The sequence below is a fragment of the Lagopus leucura genome, unplaced genomic scaffold (genome assembly GCF_019238085.1).
Source record: "Lagopus leucura isolate 7727_CA_CO unplaced genomic scaffold, USGS_WTPT01 Super-Scaffold_100004, whole genome shotgun sequence".
In the NCBI taxonomy this organism is placed as follows: Eukaryota; Metazoa; Chordata; class Aves; order Galliformes; family Phasianidae; genus Lagopus; species Lagopus leucura.
The window spans coordinates 64,879,826-64,898,679 of record NW_024962264.1 but is presented as its reverse complement, the minus strand read 5'-3'; the positions used below and the strand labels follow the sequence as shown (position 1 = coordinate 64,898,679).

General features: G+C 45.2%; 1 protein-coding gene across 3 annotated transcripts; it reads left to right on the top strand.

Annotated features, from left to right (window-relative positions):
* Nucleotides 1-1,168: 1,168 nt before the first annotated feature.
* On the top strand, nt 1,169-18,625 carry RNF103 (ring finger protein 103). 3 transcript variants are annotated; one of them, XM_042870882.1, is made up of 5 exons: nt 1,169-1,412; nt 3,362-3,501; nt 14,710-14,825; nt 16,485-16,895; nt 17,187-18,625. In XM_042870882.1, exons 1-5 carry the CDS (start codon nt 1,187-1,189, stop codon nt 18,052-18,054), a joined length of 1,761 nt encoding a protein of 586 aa, XP_042726816.1. In that variant the 5' UTR covers nt 1,169-1,186; the 3' UTR covers nt 18,055-18,625. The 3 variants fall into 3 exon arrangements, with proteins under 3 accessions (XP_042726816.1, XP_042726814.1, XP_042726815.1); XM_042870880.1 differs by having other exon boundaries at nt 16,485-18,625; XM_042870881.1 differs by lacking the exon at nt 1,169-1,412 and adding an exon at nt 1,678-1,832 and having other exon boundaries at nt 16,485-18,625.
* Nucleotides 18,626-18,854: the final 229 nt, after the last annotated feature.

Genomic DNA, 18,854 nt, shown 5'->3' with positions numbered 1-18,854 from the left:
GAAGACTGTGGCCATTTAGATGCTTTTTACAGGTCAATATTTATGTTAAAATTCGATTTTTATGCCTTAGTGCAGAATTACTTAAGCATGTGTGCTCTGAGGGGTTGTCAGTATTCTTTAAATGAAGCTGTGCTATTTCTGTGTTTGTGTATGAGTTGGCAATTTTAATGCAAACTGTGGTTTCTTAAAATAACTAAACCTACAGAGGCGATGCTGAGTTCCCTTCAGAGGAGAGCCTTCATCTCAAAGACCAAGTGTGACTGCAGTGTGTTTTGAAGCACGCTAAATCACCTCTTTACAGCCTTTCTCACACTTCTTGTGCAGAACCCCAGTGAAGTGGTCTGGTCTACGTTGGTTGGCGACCTTGTGCATAGCAGGGGGGTTGAAACTAGAAGATCATTATGATCCTGTTCAACCCAGGCCGTTCTACAGTGTGATCCTATGATCAAGCAGTCCCACTGGGTTGCTGTCAAACCGTTGATGGAGATGTTCAGGAGCCTGGGGATGCGGCGTTGAGGGACATGGCTGGTGGGCATGGTGGGGATGGGTTGGTGGTAGGACTTGGTGATCTGAGCTCTTTTCCAACCTCAATGCTTCTATGATCCTGTGAACTGTCCATGCACTTCAGTTCTGTCTGCATGAACACCTTTCTCCTAATGAAAAACGTCAGGCTGGGTTGCCGTTTGCCCGTTCTTGGTGTTTTCTTAGGTTTATTTTATAGCAACCACAGCAATCGGGTCCAAAGCTGATGCCTAGGGCAGGCACAACCTCTTTATTTACGGCGCAGCCCATTCGGTCGGCAGGCCTCCGGCGCTCTACCGTGCGCGGTGAGAGCGCTGCCGTCAGCCGGCAAGGGGCGGCGGGGCCGGGGCTGTGCGAACCTCCGCGGTCCCGAGTAGCGGGCGGAGAGCGGGCGGAGGGCAGGCCGAGCGCGGCCCCGCTCGCTCGCTCGCTCCCTCCCTCCGCCGGTCCCCGCCCGCCCGCACACGTCACTTGTTATGTCTCCGCCGGCGGCCGCGGCTCCGCCGGGGCGGGGACAGCGGCGGGAGGGAGGCGGGGGGCGCGCAGCCCCGCCGCGCTGACAGCCCCGCGCCGCCTCAGCGCCGCCAGCCGCGGGGCAGCGCCGGCCCCCCCGGCTTCTACAGCCCGTCCGTCCGTCAGCCCGCCCGCCCGCCCGCCGGGAAAGATGTGGCTGAAGCTGTGCTTCTTGCTGCTGTATTTCCTGGTGCTCTTCGTCCTGGCCAGGGTGTTCGAGGCCGTGGTGTGGTACGAGACCGGCTTCTTCGCCACGCAGCTGGTGGACCCGGTGGCGCTGAGCTTCAGGAAGCTGCGGACCATCCTGGAGTGCCGCGGCTTGGGGCACTCGGGGCTGCCCGAGAAGAAGGATGTCCGGGAGCTGGTGGAGAAGTCAGGTAGGGCCGCTTCCCTCCTCCCTCCCCTCCCTCCCCTCGGGCCTAAGGCGGCAGCTCCGGCCAAGGGCATCGCGGTGCTGCGGCGGGAGCCCCGGGCGGCGGTCGGACGGCGGCACCGACGGCGGCACGACGCTCCGCGCTGCGTCAGCGCGCCCGGCGCGGGCCCGGCGTGACCCCTGAGTGCCCCGAGCTCGGCTGTCGGTGGGGCGGCTATGGGGGGAGGCACGGGCGGGCGGCGTTCGGAAGGCCTCGGCCAGGCTGTCAAGAAATGGTTTCCCGCCGGGAGGGGGTTTTTGCTTTCGGGTGTGCAGCGCAGCGCTGGGCTCCCTGCGCTCGGCTGAAAGCGAATGTCATCGGCCGTGAAAAACGAGGAGGAAAGAATTCGAGGAGGAAAGAATCCAAAGATACACAGGCTGACGGGTTGCTATTTATTATTTAGTGGGGGCTGGCTTATTCTCTGCATCCCTTTCCCTACGGATCGCTTGTTTGCTGGGAGGTGTCATCGGGACGGGGATGAGGGAAGCAGAGCTGTGGGATCAGTGGGTGCTGTGCGTGGAAAAGTGCTGCAGAAGTTGGTACAGACCCATGGAAGTGGGGGGCTGTGGGGCGCCTGGCAGCGCTGAGAGTGGGCAGAGCTGCAGGAGTGCATGGAAAGTACAGATGGTGGCCCAAAGGGAAGTGGCCCAAAGGGCTGGAGGTGGGCTGATGTAATCAGCGTAGTGCCAGCCAAGCAGGACATTGCTGCTTGTAAATCACGGGGCAAAGGGCTGCTGTTAGAGAGAGAAAAATCCTGGTGCTCGGTAAGGGAACCAGACAGAAATAAAGAAAAGGGTTTGGATGAATACAGGGAGGTCAGAGCCACAAAATGCTAACTGGCTTTAATAATTGATGTTAAAGCTGGGCAGCTAAATCTAATTTGCTTGTATTGTTTGTTGTTTATTTATGTTGTTTATTCACTTTCCTGCTTCACCAGTAGGCACCAGGAAGCAACTTCGGTTTTGTTTCCAATCACTTTCGCTCTTTGGCTGTCACGTACTTTCATGATGTCATTATGTTTGGGCTGCAAATGCTGCAGGGAAGTGTTTAACGCCAAACAAACTGTATTAACTGACTTAAAATGTCATGGAAACAATTCTAGTGCCAATAGGCTTTGCAGAATTTTTCTCTAATTTTGAAGTTTGAATTCCATGAATACTTTTTGAAAGCTCTCAAGTGTTTCTGCTGTAACAGCACTTCTTTTCCCCCCTCATTTTGTAGGAAGTAGCCTCTTCAGGCAAGACTTCATTTCTTCAAGTTGAACATATTAGTTGCAACAATACCAGTTGTTATTAAGAATGTTAGTAATGATGGCAGAACAAATCATGGGGAGGAAATGAGGTTGTGGGGGAAACATCAAATGATTTCACCACGAGCCCCTTTTCTCGCTAGGATGGAGTTGATGAGAACTAATTCACAACTTTGTAAACAGAACCCAACAGCTGAATTGTTCTGTGTTGGATTTTTGCTTCTTGTGGGACACTCAGCATGTTTTTAGGTACCGTATTTCTGATTGAAATGCTGTTTGAATGATCAGTGCTGAGAATTTGTTTGCTCCAGAATTACTGTCCCGTGAAATGCAAGTCAAGATACGTGAATTCAGATTGCTGCCTGCCACTGAGATGCTGTTGTTTTCAGATAGGGAGGCTCAGGAGATGTTCATTCACTCTCATGTGTGGTATGTCTGTGTAATCAGAAGCGTTGTCAGATTGTTCATAGTCAGGTCCCTATGGATGGAACTAAAATAACTTCAGTCGCCTTCCTACTGACAAGGGTTTTGAGCACCCATTTAAAATCTACCCAGTGAAACTGCTGCTCTCTGAAATAGACTCACTGTTACTATTAGAATTTGCTGCTATTAAGTAATCTGTCATGATGTTTTAACAGAATGTCTCCAATTGCTTCTTCTTCAGGTGACCTTATGGAAGGGGAACTTTATTCTGCCCTCAAGGAGGAAGAAGCCTCTGAGTCAGTTTCAAGTACAAACTTTAGTGGTGAAATGCATTTCTATGAGCTTGTGGAAGATACAAAAGACGGGATCTGGCTGGTACAGGTATGGATATTTTATCGTGTATTTTTATGTATCACATTCAAAGTGAGTTTTGAGCAAGAAATTTTTGAGGGTGGTTAACTAGAAGAAAAATGTGCAACAGGGAGGTGATGGCAGAGATAAACCACATCAGGGAGATCACAAGGAGCAAATCTGATCTAAAAATTGAGCAAGACTGGAAGTGACAGATTCCTATACAGAGAAGAAGAAAACCTGTTGCTGAGTGGATTGCTTTTTGAAGGCAGATGCTTTACAGCCAGCAGACAAGCAGAGCAGCACACATTTTAGCACGAAGACTGTGCAAGTAGTTGGCCCTGGTACTGTGCAAGTTTGTGTATAGTGTGAAGTAAGTGCATTAGGTATATATGCTCCCAGCTGGCACAGGAGCAGTGCCTCTGGTCTTGCTCTTCTTTTATTACATGCTCAGACCCAATTGGTTTAAGTGTCTATTTATTTAAGGGGCTCAGAGCACTTTAGCAGTCTCTCTTACCTCTTCACAAATGAGAGAAGTGCAGCTTTCTGATCCAGCAGCCTGTTTGCACAGTATGTTCTGGAAGCTTCAAGTTTGCCTTTCCCCAAACCTTGTGGGCCCATTGATTTACAGCGAGCTTCCCCAGGGCTGCATGAGAACAAGAAAACATTTAGGCTTCTGCAGATGAGGCTCTGGAACAATTTATCATCGCTCTTGATAACATATGAGAACATAAGATAAGTAGTCTAGATTAAAAATGTGAAAAAATACTTTCCTTCATCAACTTCTCCATTGATAAGAGATCTTTTTAGGCAAAAGTTTCCTGGGACCAGCCACACTGGGCAGTCAGACTTTTCCCCCAGATAATCATTGTTTACCTGACAGCTCTCCTTCCTGCAGTGAGCGGTTTGTCTGATCTCCTACTTTCATGTTTTCTATTTCAATTGATTACCAGGATTTAATGACTTTCTGTTACTAGAGCTATGCTATTTCCACCTCTGAAATAGACAACGAGGTGAAGGATTACCTGCGTAGTCAAAATGGCAATGGCATTTTGGAAATGAACGTTGAGTCCAAATTTCAGGTTTAAATCGTACAGAAGGGAATCCTTCAAGCAGAGAGAGGGCTGTTGAGTGGCACTGTGCTTACTGTCTCTCAGCTAACTGACAAATGTGAGTATGATGTGAAAAAACTCTTCTCCATACAGTTCAAAAGAGTAAAATGTGGCAGTTCTGTTGTCAGTTGTTTGCTGAATTTTAATGGTAATATATTTTCAGCCAGCTTCATAATAGCCAGTCAGTCAGGCTGCATTTTGATATCTCAGATGTGATGAATGTTGTCATCATCTTGGAAATATTTGCACAGCTATTCAGTTGGTCACAATAGCTGTGGAAAGAAACATTATTGAAATTTACTGAATAATTTACTTGCTGAATGCTGTTGGTCTCTTTCTCCGCAATGAAAACCACTCAAGATATCAAATTTCTTTCTTTCATTTTTGCCTTCCCTCAAGTTTTCATCACTGTGTTTTCATTTGTTTCCCTTGCTACAATTACTTCACTTCTGCACTGGATTCTTTGTGTCCTTTCACAGGTTTTTCCATGCTCTTTTCATGTGCTTTTTCCCTGCAAATCTTCCTGTTACCACCTAACAGTTCCAACTCCTGATTGCTCTCCCATTCTCCTTTACCTTTCAGCATACTGTGAAACAGCTGCTCAGCTCAGAGCTTAGGCAGGGGACAGTGCAAGACCGAGGATGCTTTATGTAGAGGTTCAGTGACCACAGAGAAGGGAGGAATGGTCTGCTCTGTTGTTGCTGCCGGCTGGGAAGCAGAAAGGAGCTCCAGGTTCTTTCCTGACCCTGAATCTGTTCCACACAGGCTGGGAAAGCAGTGGAGGGAGAGGAATGGTTCTGGCTCAGCTCACGCAGTGCTGAGTTGGGCTGTGTTGGTTGAGTTGGGTTTGGGAGACAGTCGTGATGATGTATCAGAAGATGAAGACTCAGAAGATGATTTTAATTTTCCAGTGCATGTAAGTGAGATTTCTGGGTGGCACAAGCTGGTAATGTAGTAGCATGCACTGTCTGCAGAGAATGTGAGCAAAATGAGGAAACTACGATTATTTTTTGATGTGTCTGATCAATTCAGAGGTGAATTTATCGTTTCGAGCTGGCAAGGCAAACCTGGAAAAAGTCAGAGACCGTATGCAGGGAAACCAAGTGTTTTGTGGCTATGTTCCGTGTTCTGGAAACCCACATGCAAAGAATTGAGGTTCAGTGGTACAGCAGTAGTTTGTTTACAAGTGTAGCTGCTAGCAAGTGTCCCATGTTCCTCTATGGGGCTTTCGTAGAGCCCCAGACAGCAGCATATTCTCTCTCTTATTAGCTCATGATCTCATCACCTTTCCTTTTATGTTTTTCTTCTTGCTTGCCAGCTGCTGTTATGCACTTCTCTGGCGAGCAGGAAGGATGAATGGTAGCTTCTGGAGCAGAGAATGGTGCTGCTTGGTTTATTGGCAGAGGAGTAACTCAACATTCTTGCTTTTCCAGGCTCTGCTATGCCTTAATGCTCTCTGGTTAGCCTCTACAAGCCTGTCACATCCAACAGTGTACGTAGCCATTAAGGCTTTTTAAAAACATCTGATAAAAGATCCATAAAAAGATCTTTTTTAAAAAAAATAAATAAATCTTTGAATGAAGTTAAAATCTAAATTTATGCTTTTCTTTTGTTTAAAAAAAGACCTTTGGTAACATGGTGTTAGAAAGAAGCAAGGAGAACTTCATTCTTGGCTTTGAGGCAGCAGGACGAACATGTGTACCAGCCAGCATGGCTGGGAGAGATGCGAAAGATGTGACTGTGAGTGGAAAATAACAGCACTGTCTCAGTTGGAATAGATCTTCAAGATGACCAATATGACCAGTCCAGCCAACTGCCTGCCCTGCCATGTGCCAGCAATAAGCCACGTCCCTTAGTGCCATGTCCACATGCCTCTTCCATCCCAGTCTGTTCTGCATCCGAGCTTCATGTTCAAGTGGTGTAATCACAGAGTGAGGGGTGTTTGTGTGGAGTTTTGGTGATCTTTCTTCTGTTTTGATTTGCTTTTGTGTGTATGCAGAGTAATTTTCATATTTGCCTTTTCAAATTTGCCAGGTGACTGCTTGTTCTCATTAGAAGGAAATTAGGTGTAAGCACTTAGCTCATTTAAAATACGTTGTTCAATGTTTGTGCCATTTTTTCCAGTAGCCCTTCAGGATCATTTACCATAGGATACCCCATTTTAGCTTTCAGTATCCTTTTGGAGAGCCTTCTTATCCGGCCAAGGGTGTAGAACACCATCAGCTGAAATGTGATAGTTCTCACAGTGCCTGCATCTCTTTGCTAATTCATTATAACAGCTCATTCATTTTCAGCCCCTGCATGTGGAGAGGACTCAACAGAGCTGTTCAGATTGGTGGGTAGAACAGCTTGCCTGCCTTGAAAAACTACATGTAATTTCCAGGTAGTTAATTGTTATGTGCTCTGACGGATGCACTCTTCTGTCTTTACCTATTTTAACCAAATTTCTCATCGTTTCTTTCTTGGAAAAGACTAGTTTAAAAAAAAAAGCAAATAACAAAAAACAAAAACCAGACATCTTTAATCCACAGAGATGGATTGTGAACTAGTTGTGAGTCCTTGGCACAGAGAGACTGTGTGGAAATTCAGTTTCATCAGCACAGTGCAGAATAATAAACTGTGTGTGAGATGTCTTGGAATGAATGAAGGTGCAGACATTCGTGGATCATCATAGAATCATGGAGTGCCCTGGGTTGAAAACGACCACAATCATCATCCAGTTTCAACCCCTGCTATGTGCAGGGTCGCCAACCACCAGACCAGGCTGCCCAGAGCCACATCCAGCCTGGCCTTGAATGCATTCAGGAACATCCTAAATAGGCATTTTCCCATTTTCCCATGCTTCTAGTAAGTAACACACCAGATCAGTTTTAATTAGGTGTATTTCTGTGACTTGTCCCAATATCTCTACTGTTTTATCTGTGGAAAGATAGTAATGTAACAGTTGATGACCAAAAAAAACCCCAACTATGTCAGACACATAGGAAGCTGAATTAATAGACGAGTGTTTTTCAGCTTTTATATCTTTGTGGATGCTTCCATAGAGCATACGTGCTCTGTGCAGAGCTATGAGGCTGCCTTTGCTCACTTACCCACTGCAGGCACCCTGACTGAGTTCCTGGTCCTCTGTGATTCTGGATATCTCAGACTGGAGATTGGTGAGCCGTGCTGACAGCTCTCACACACGTGTGACCTTACCACTGCCTTAAATAACTCAGAAATGGGTTTTGCTTTTGGCAAAATCATGCAGGTCTTTCCAGCTTGGCGGCCTGAGTTCCTTCATGCAGAGATTGCCTTGCTGACTGCTCCTGGGGGGACTGCCTGGATGTGTCTGTGTGCAGAGGGTGATGATGGCTCTTCAATTCCCAGGTTTTGTTCTTCCTTGCGATTTAATCTGTTACAGCTCCCCAGTGCCCTGTCTTGATGGGTACTTGAAGCTGTCTTTGTGGCCAGGCTGTAAAACCGAGTTTTGACTATTTGTGTGTATTCAGAACGTTGTGTGCTTGTATGAGCAGGTGTGCCTGACACCTGGTGTCTTGGCTACCTTCCAGCTTGGATAATGTTGGAGCTTCCCTTGGTGCTTTCATTTGGATAGCTTTCTCTTCCTTTAATGGCACACGCTCATATGCCGTAATGGCTCAGAGATGCTGCCAACGTGAATATTTTTCCATCACAAAAAAACCCAAAAATAATAATGTAGAAAACACATGTGCATCTCTGAGCTTCTCTTGTGTCATCTCCATTATGCCTTTCTATTTTGTTCCCTTTTTTTCTTAGTATTCCCATCTCTGGTGCAGTGTAACAAATACAAGTAGAGTGGCTCTTAATCAAAGGACCGAAGCACAAGGGTTGTTGAGTAGCAAAGTAAATAATCTGTCAGGATGTTTTTCTCTGGAGTGTTGCTGAGGTTACTGTGGGTTTCTGAGGCCATTGGACTGGGTAATAACTAGATTTAAGGAGTGATTTTAAAATGTCCTCTTTACAGAGCTGCCTGTCACAGGTCTTCAGGGTCTGTATCTTTGAACATACTGCGGTTTGCTGCATGGAAGCTCTTTCCTCCATCTTGCAATAGTTTTTACACATCAAGTGGTTAGTACGTTTCTTTTCTTTGTACGTCTTAACTATCAGAGGAGGAACAGAAAATAACTAAAGGAGCTGGAATTGGTTAAAATAATGAGTGCTGAAGCACCACAAAGTGTTGTTTGTTCTTCATTTTCAGTGTCTGACTTTCCTTCTCGTGCCTTGTGATGTTTGAATAGTCTCCATGGTGGGTGAGCTTCAAAACTTACTGAGATCGCTCCTTGTTAGAAAGGCTGGCTTTGAAATCTCTGCATAGTGGTGTAAAAGAGATTGAGCAATATCTGATTTCAATGAACAGAAAATAGGAGAGTGCTCAAATGAAGCCTCTGTGTTGTGCTCAAACGCTGCTGGGCTACCAGAACAGGAATCTCTGCATTTTGCTACAGCAAATGTTTCCTGGAGTCTCTTTGGTAGCCATTACAACTTTTCCTGGTACTTATCTTCTTAAAGTTTCATAGAATAATTTAGAAAAATACTTAACAATGGCTGGGAATGACCAGGCTGGGAAGTTACGGTGCAGCTGCATCAGTGAAAGTTATGCAGTGGTCACTGTGGTGTCTGTGCATCTACCTGAAGGACTTTCCTTTTGGATTAAGCAAATTGGATTAAGCAAACAACTGTTCACAAGGGTGGATAGTGACAGGACAAGGGGGAATGGTTTTAAACTGAGGCAGGGGAGGTTTAGGTCAGATATTAGGAGGAAGTTTTTCACACAGAGGCTGGTGATGCACTGGAACAGGTTGCCCAAGGAGGCTGTGGATGCCCCATCCCTGGAGGCATTCAAGGCCAGGTTGGATGTGGCTCTGGGCAGCCTGGTCTGCTGGTTGGTGACCCTGCACATAGCAGGGGGTTGGAACTGGATGATCACTGTGGTCCTTTTCAGCCCAGGCCGTTCTGTGATTCTAAGAAATGTCTCACTGACATTGTTGTATTTTTCAAAACATGTATGTTTCTTTCTCTGGGGTATTTGTTCTTAAAGTCTGTCTGCTTCTTTAATGTCATAACCCTGGCTATTTTAACTTACAGATCAAAATGATCTTATTAATTAGGTTCTTAATTGGCGTCACCTGTTTATGTCCATGGGACTTTTCTGTCTAATTGAGAGTCAGGAGAACTCTTCCAATGCAAAAGCTACTCACACAACTGCCTGCTGAAGTCATCACAGTGTTGGTACTTCCAAAGTGACACGGCCCCTGTGTCCCTTGATTCGTATTTTCTATTGGCTTCAAGTTGCACCAGGGGAGATTCAGGTTGGATGTTAGGAAAAACTTCTCTGAAAAAGTGGTCAGGTGCTGGAATGGGCAGCGCAGGGAGGTGGTGGAGTCACCAACCCAGAAGTGTGCAGGAAATGTTCAGCTGCTGCTCTGAGGGTCGTGGCTTAGTGGGAAATATTGGTGATGGGTGTGTGGTTGGACTGGGTGATCTTGGAGGTCTTTTCCAACCTTGGTGATTCTGTGACTGCAATTCTGTGCTTTTTGTTTTGTTTGTTTTCATGTGATATCTGAAATCCATCTTTTTAGGTATGTGGTTGTATAGTGGAAAGTGAAAAAGAAAACTCAGTTGCACGACATAAAAATTGAGTTCTCCAAGGTGCAGACTTTCCATCTTTGCTTTGCACATCTTGGTAGCTTAACTTACCTGCAGTATTTCACAGCAGTTGTTTGGGAGTCTCCTGACCTTTTGATGTGTTTGAAGAAACTCATGTCTGAGTCTCCAGATAAAGCTGGTAGATAGATAGAGTCCAATGAGGGCCAAAACCTCTCCAGTTTCTTCTGCCACACTGATTGTTCCACTCATGCAAATTGACATTGACATGAAGAGGAAGAGCAGGAGTTCAGATCCAGTCCTCTGGCCTGGGTGATGTGTACAGTAGGTACCAGATGTATTCCATGCTGTAGGATTGTCAAATGGCAGGGTAACTTTGATCCTGTTGGATGCTTTTAGCCCATTAAGATGATTAATGGATTAATTGGATTATCTTCTTTGTATTATTTGTCACTCTGACAGGTGATATTTTGCAGAACGTGAATGCAGCTAATAACAAGAAGAGCTTGAAGGGCTTGTATTCCTGTAAATGTCAGTTTCCCAGTAGTGCTGGCTGATCCCATAAAATATACCTGTTTTTTTTTTCCTATGAGCTTTCTCTTGATTTCTCCAGTCGGAGTGGAACAGATGGCCAGAAGGGACCTTCTTGATTAGTGAATTCACCTCTGCTAGGCTGTGGAGTAATGTTTATAAAATACCTTGCTCTCTCTTTAAAATAGATTGTCTGTGTGTGGTACTCCTGTTGACTGTTCCATTCATCTTGGAAATGTGCCTTGACTTCAGGCCTAAGGGTATTCATGGCTAATTTGTTCTGATTGTGCTTGAATTGACATTGCCCTTCAATTCCAGTGACTCCAAATGCCTACCCTGCTACTCCCAGTGCATGGAATCAGTCAAGCAGTTTGTTTTTGCCAGGTGTGGTATTTCCTAGAGCTTGCTTATCTCACAGCCAGTTACTATTGATGCCATACAGCCCTGCTGGATCAGCTGCAGCCCCACGCTTCACATCCCGCTCTGCTTTCTACCTGATGAACGCCCAGTGTCCTGTTTGCTATTGATTTCAATTTCATTCCTGACACTCTGCTTTATGAGGTTTGTATGGCATTACAATCCTCTTTTTTCCCCGTGCTCCCCAGCTGTGTCAGCTGTGAAGGGCTTTGGGCTTTCTGCAGGAAGGGCAGTAATAGGGACATACACTGACCAGATCTCTGAGAGAAATCCATTAAGAACTCTGTTAATACCTTTCTGGCATTCTGATATTTTCTTGCCTCAGCCAATTTCTGATTTACTTTCTGATTATTTTATTTTTTTTACGTTACAAAAACTGATCCCCATTTCACCTGCAAGCTTCCCATGCAGCACATTGCTAATGCTGTACCAAATTGGGAAAAGATGACTGCCTTTCCTTTGTCTTTAAATCCAGTTCATTGTCTCCAGGAGAGGATTCGTTTTTTTAACTCTCATCCTAACAGGAATGATACAACTTCAGTAATTCCAACCTGAGCAATTCTAGGATTCCATGCTGAAGGGGATGGGAAATTCAATCATCTCTGTGCCTTTAAAATTTGCTCTGCAATTTGTTGAGATCAAAGTAGCGGGATGAGTTTTTCATTTGCTCTTAAAAATAGTAACTAACTTCCCATCAGAATGCAAAGCACCGTGACGGTGGTTTTACAAGAAATGTTTGCAGGTGGATCTGTAATTGTGTGCTCACTGTACTGCAGTTCTGCTCAGTCTGATTTGAAGTGTATGATATTATTTGAGTTTTGTTTCCAGCTTCAGGTGCCATAAACATGCTAGCCAGTCCCCAGCCAGCCGTCTTCTCTTCATCTGATAACAGAGGCAGAGCACTAAGTTCATTTTTGAGACAACTTTTCCCCCTTGCTTTCAATACAAAATTTGGATTTCTTTGATGCCTCGAAGAACTTGCAGACCTCTTGTGCATTCATTTACCTGCTCTCCTGAGCCACAGTTCTTATCAGCTAACTGTCTCATCTGATGAAAATTCACACTTCTTAAATAAGATCTGTTAGAAGTGTTTGTAAGTTATCTTTAGACTGGATTGCATCGTGGTTACTTACCCTGTAGTTGGCACCCTCTTCCGCAGAGATGATGGAGTACTGTGTTCAGTGTTGGGCCCCTCTCTGCAAAAAGGATGTGGAGGCCCTGGAGTGTCCAGAGAAGGGCAGTGGAGCTGTGAGGGGTCTGGAGCACACATTTTATGGGGAGCAGCTGAGGGAGCTGGGATCGTTCATTGTGGAGAAGAGGAGGCTCAGGTGGGACCTCATCGCTCTCTGCAACTCCCTGCAAGGAGGTTGGAGCAAAGTGGGAGTTGGCCCCTTCAAACAGGTAACAGTGATAGGATGAGAGGGAGCAGCCTCAAGGTGCACCAGGGGAGGTTCAGGATGGATGTTAGGAGAAGGTTCTTGTTAGAAAGAGCAGTGATGCATTGGCACAGCTGCCCTGGGAGGCGGTGGAGTCACCGTCCCTGGAGGTGCTCAACAAGTACATAGATGTGGCACTGAGGGACTTGGCTTGTTGGCGGGGGTGGGTTGAACTCAGTGAGCTTAGAGGTTTTTTTCAACCTTTATGATTCTGTGATTGCTTTCCAAAGTGCCTCTGTGCAGTGAACTCCCAATGCTGTCAGTGGGTGTTGCCTACGAGGAACAGCTGCAACAGTCATCTTTGGTCGTGTTGTTTTTTGGTAATGAAGACATAAAAAAAGCATGAGCTCAAAGCATGTTGCAAAGTGTGCAAAACCATAGGAAAGTTCTCTCTATTTGGTTATGAAACAAAAGTTGTCAACTCTACCGTTGTCTTCCAAAGTAACTTTCTCCAACAGCACAGACTTTGATAGGATGGGAGTTAGAATCAGACAATCCTTAGAGATGGAAGGGACCTCTGAATGCTATCTAGTCCAACTCCCCTGCAATGAACAGGGAATCTGCTATTAACCTAGCCTGAAAATCAGGCAGTACCAACAGCCAGTGTGACAAACACAGAGACATGCTGGTGACCTGTCTGCAGTGCCTCGTGTTCTCTGGGCGCTGGCAGTGCGTACTGTAGTGTGGTGTAGTGAGAAGCATCTCTTAGCAGTTGGCCCAGAGAGTAATACACTTTCCAACGTTTATTTCAGAACTCCTTAATAAAATGTAATGACTCCTCACTATGTCAGGTGCCTTTATTGTGCTGTAGTAGCGTTGGGGATTTACTGATATAAATGTCTCAAGTTGTCTTTAGGAATGTGGTCTCTTTGGCTTCAAGTATACAGAAGAAAGAAATTGAAAATACCCAGCAGGTGATGTGAAGAAGCCTCAATAATACAGCAGTGTCCCCAGCTGGTTGTCTGGGTGCCTGGAGGTTACACTTAGCCAGCCCATGGGCAGGCAAGCTACGTGATGTGTGTGTTCTGAGAAGGGCTGGAAGGATTCCCATCTCAATCTTCAACTGTGATTTTATTTAAACGCACTGAGCAGTGCAATCTGTAGCTTCAGTACAGCTTCGTGTCTCCATATAGGACATCCGGTGCAGTAAACCCGTTTATTTTCAGTTTCTGAGTGGATGCTATTTAGCACAAAGCAGATACATTTTTGAGTCTCAAATGCTGGGCATGCTTTCCAGCCCAGTGTCTCAGCCTGTACACAGTGAGCTCTTCATCATGCTGGCAGCCTGACTTAGGGAGGAGAGCTGACGTTTCAGGTTATGAAGCCTAGAAACGACTGGGAGCAGTTTAATGGTGGGTAAACAAATGCCTAACAAATAGAAGTTTCAAAACTTGGTTTAAAAACGTGTTTCAAGTGGTTGCCAGTCAGCTTGTGGAAGCATGTGAGGCATTTCTAAAATAGAAACTGTGACAGCTCATGGAATAACACATGATCAGGCATGTCATTCAGCATTAGCTGCCAGCAGCAGGCAGGCAGGTTCTCCTTTTTTTCCCCTTCCCTGTGCAGTTATCAGTCCTTATCCTGTAGAAGCTTACATGTAGGTAACCAGAAGTACTTCTTTAATACAGCATGGCAAATTAGACCTTGGGATCTATCACAGTGAATTACCATCTTGGAATTGCAGGTGGGACATGGGAGTTGGTGGAGCAGTCACATAACCTCATGGGCTGAGTCACTGGCAGAAGATTTTGGGTTATTATCTGAGAGTTTAATTACTAGTTTCCACTGCTCAGAGGTGGTTGATGGCAGAATAAACTGATATCAGGTCCACACACTCTACTTACATGCGTTTTGCCTGCTTTGAGACAGTGTTTCTTTGGTATGCTGTAAGTTTAAATGACAGTGTGCTTTTCTGCCTCTCTGCACAAAGAGTATTTCTGTCTTAGAGTGTCACCAAAGACACTTGGTGCACCTGTGTTCTATGGTCCTATTGCATTGTCTAAGGGAAGGGGAAGATGATATCGAGTGACCAGATCTCTCTTTTCATGAAATTTGCTCTTTATTTTGGAAAGCCAACTTACTGTGATAACTGAATTATTATCTTTTTTTGGCAATAGGTCATAGCAAACGACAGAAGTCCACTGGTGGGTAAAGTCCACTGGGAGAAAATGGTGAAGAAAGTATCGAGATTCGGCATACGTACTGGCACTTTCAACTGTTCCAGTGACCCCAGGTATATTCCTTAAGGATTATCCAGAATGTTTAAGGCTGAGCTGTATTCCGGCAGCTGGGCTTCCTGCGTTGTAAAAGCAGCTGTGATAGAAGGTGCTTTTATTTATATCTTTGCTAAAGTCTCTTCAGAATTCTCTGCTGCATTATTTATCAGCATCATAAACACAGGTCTGCAGCTTCCTAAAGCACTGTGGGGGAAATACATGATGAGACTGTGTAGAGCATCATACAGCAGTGGTAGAGAATGAGTAGAAGAATCTGGCCTTAGGGCACTCATGGACAGGAACTGCTTGCTTAGAATGCAGCTGAATATAGCTCATATAAGAGAGCTTTGGGTTGCAGAGATGCTTTTTTGCTATCTGGAAAGGAGAAACACAGGTGAGCGCAAAGCTTCAAAGCAGTTCCTACTTCTCAGGATTATTGCTGTCCTGTTCCTTGACAAATACGTGCATGCTTCCATATGGACATGAACACACCCTTTGTCAGCAGACGGCGCGCTGTGCAGGATTCTCTGTTGTTTACATACGATTTCAAATGAGGAAGAAAAGCAGAGTCAAAGAAGCTATTAATAATCCTGTGCTGCTGCAAAAGCAGTCGTTTAATGGCGTTGTGCTGGAAGCATTTGCTTCACATGACAGGAAATCTTGTCTAGAATTTTGGTCTGGGGATTATGCATGTATCTCAAATGCTAAATGTTTACAGAAATTGCAAAGTTAATTGGAAGGGAAGATTCTTAGACTTCACAGTGTTTAGAGAAATAATCTTATATAGTAAAAGCATTGATACCTGAGCATCTTGAAACTTTGGCAGTGTTTCTCTTTGCATAGCTCCTAATTAGCCTCAATTTTATCATAGAATCCTCATGAGTTCATCCCATCTCAGCCTCTGCTAGTTTTATGGTGAGCTCTCACCACACCAGTTGGCCTGCCTGCATTCTTCCAAAATGGCCCCAGTAAGAAGTGCACAGCCTTCTCACTTTATTGAATCTGCTGTTAACATGCCAGCGTCCTGTCAAATTCACCCTGCTGCTGACTGGCAAAACTAGGTTGAAGGAAGCACTGGGAGAAGTTATCTGAAAGCTGCAGGACATTGACCTGCATTGTGATGGTTATTTTTTTTGGTCAGAATGCCTATGAAAAATAGCTGTACTACCAAAGCACTGTGGTGTAGAGAAAAAAGTCCACTTGCCTTCTTCTCAAAGCCAGTTCCAAGGCAAGGTGACTTTAATGGTCCAGTATTAAATGGGGAGGTAGGTGGCCCTGCATGTGGCAGGGGGTTGGAGATTCACGATCCTTGAGGTCCCTTCCAACCCTGGCCATTCTGTGATTCTGTGTGATGCTGTGTAATGTGTGGCCTTGTTACAATAACCAATGAAAATGAGCACTGTTCCTCTTTCAGCATCTGACACATGCATATCCGCTTACGGCTTTCTTGTAAGATAGATAACAAAGACAGAAAAGATGGATAAAAGAGATAACAGATGTGTTGTAAGAGTAAGTGCTGTCTGTCAGAGATGATTGGATGCCTGTATTTCATGCTGTTATCTGTAAGAACTCCCCGGTGCTCACCGTGTCTAATTTTTGGGCTCATTAAGGAGATGTAAGGACTGCAGCTGCAGGAGTATGCAGCTCCATCATCTAACTTGCCATTTTCTTTGCAGATACTGCAGGAGGAGGGGCTGGCTGAAATCCACCCTCATTATGTCAGTTCCACAGACCAGCACCTCCAAGGGAAAAGTAATGCTTAAAGAATACAGCGGGCGCAAAATTGAAGTGGAGCACATTTTCAAATGGATCACAGCCCACGCTGCTTCTCGGATCAAAACCATTTACAACTCTGAACATTTAAGAGAAGAGTGGAACAGAAGTGACCAGTACCGTGTGAAAATATACCTGTTTGCCAGCCTCGACCAGCCTCCAGCCTTCTTCTCTGCACTAAGTGTAAAGTTTACCGGGAGAGTAGAGTTTATTTTTGTGAACGTGGAAAACTGGGACAATAAAAGTTACATGGCAGAAATTGGTATCTACAAGACACCATCCTACATACTTAGGACTCCTGAAGGGATTTACAGGTATGGAAGTAATGCTGGTGAATTTATATCACTGCGTGCCATGGATTCCTTTTTGCGCTCGTTGCAACCAGAAGTTAATGATTTATTTGTTTTAAGCTTAGTTTTGGTTAATCTGATGGCTTGGATGGACCTGTTCATTACGCAAGGCGCTACTATAAAGCGATTTGTGGTTCTTATAAGCACTTTAGGGACGTATAATTCACTCCTAATTATTTCCTGGCTACCCGTGTTGGGTTTTTTGCAACTACCTTACTTAGACAGCTTTTACGAGTACAGTTTAAAACTCTTCAGGTACTCTAACACAACTACATTGGCTTCTTGGGTAAGAGCCGACTGGATGTTCTACTCTTCGCACCCAGCGCTCTTCCTCAGCACGTACCTTGGCCATGGTTTGCTGATTGATTACTTTGAGAAGAAGAGAAGACGCAATAACAACAACGATGAAGTCAATGCTAACAATCTGGAGTGGCTCTCAAGCCTGTGGGACTGGTACACCAGCTACTTGTTTCACCCTATTGCTTCCTTTCAACACTTCCCTTTTGACTCGGATTGGGACGAAGACCCAGATCTGTTCCTGGAGCGTTTGGCCTTCCCCGATCTCTGGCTTCACCCTCTGATACCAACAGATTATATCAAAAACTTACCAATGTGGAGGTTTAAATGCCTCGGCATCCATTCGGACGAAACGCTGGAATCCCTCCAAGACAGCGAAAGTGACTCTGACAGTGAGAACAGAGAGGTGTTCAGCAGTGAAAAAGACATCTCGGAGGAGGACGAGCCAAATACATTTCATAGGCCCAGGGCAGGAGAGCCTCGCTGCCGTGCCGACAGCTGTTCGTGTGCCAGTCCATGTTGTCACAGGGAGCCTTGTGGACGGAAAGCGAGGTCGTACGGGTCGTACAGCACCGCAGACGAGCCGGATTGGTCAGCGTGGCCCCCTGAGATGCTGCACTGCACGGAATGCGTGGTGTGCCTCGAAAACTTCGAGAGGGGCTGCCTGCTCATGGGCTTGCCGTGCGGCCACGTGTTCCACCAGAATTGCATTGTGATGTGGCTGGCGGGCGGAAGGCACTGCTGCCCCGTCTGCAGGTGGGCTTCTTACAAAAAAAAGCAGCCATACATGCAACCACAGCCTTTGTCCAACGATGCCCCGTCTTAGCCGTGCGTCCGTGTCCTGTGTCAGCTTTCAGGATATTACTGCTTGCCTTTTCAATGTTAGTCACTTAAAAGATTACGTGGTTTGAAGTTTTAGTTTAAATGTTAGTGCAGTGAACTAAAATATACACGATCTAACGTTAATGGCAGAGTTATTTGGTTGCCTTGTGTGTTGAACTGAATGCATTCTTACCGTACAATAACTTCTTTCTTTTCATCATCCTGAAACTCGACGCTGTTTTTGTAAGCACAAAATCAAACCTCCACCAGAAGCGTATCCCAGCAAACGTTTACAAGTGAGGATAGGGGGGGAATCTAAATTCTAACCGGAGATGATTGCTTAATTTAAGTGTTTCTTATTTTAGAGTCTGTTCAGCACATCCTTGTTGAATAATGTACGTTATAAGACAGTGCCGTTTAAAAAGAGATACGTGAAATAAATTATTTTAAAAGGAGATTTGTAATGTTAATTGTTTTGATAAATATTTTGTGTGTATAGTTACAGATGTCTTGCTGGTCTGATTTATCTGTGAAGACAATAAAAATATAACACAACTTTTGTGACTAATAAATCATCTCCTAGGGATGCTGGAATTCATTTCTGTACTGTGAAGGTAGCTGTGGTGTCCCTGTGCATTGCAGAAGAGTTGGAATAGGTGGCCTTCAGAAGTCCCTTCCAACTCGAAGGATTCTGTGATTCAATGAACCACCGGCCGAGCAGAAGGCAGTGGTGTCTCACTGAGGTTCTCTGGTTGATCAGGGGTTTCCTAATTGATCACAAATTGCTTTCTCAGACCCTCTTCC

Excerpts from the sequence above, each read along its gene's own strand:
- RNF103 (XM_042870880.1), top strand. The coding sequence starts at position 1,187 with ATGTGGCTGAAGCTGTGCTTCTTGCTGCTGTATTTCCTGGTGCTCTTC. Across the intron at positions 1,413-3,361 it reads GGAGCTGGTGGAGAAGTCAG|GTGACCTTATGGAAGGGGAA; the intron begins GTAGGGCCGCTT and ends CTTCTTCTTCAG. Across the intron at positions 14,826-16,484 it reads AACTGTTCCAGTGACCCCAG|ATACTGCAGGAGGAGGGGCT; the intron begins GTATATTCCTTA and ends TTTTCTTTGCAG.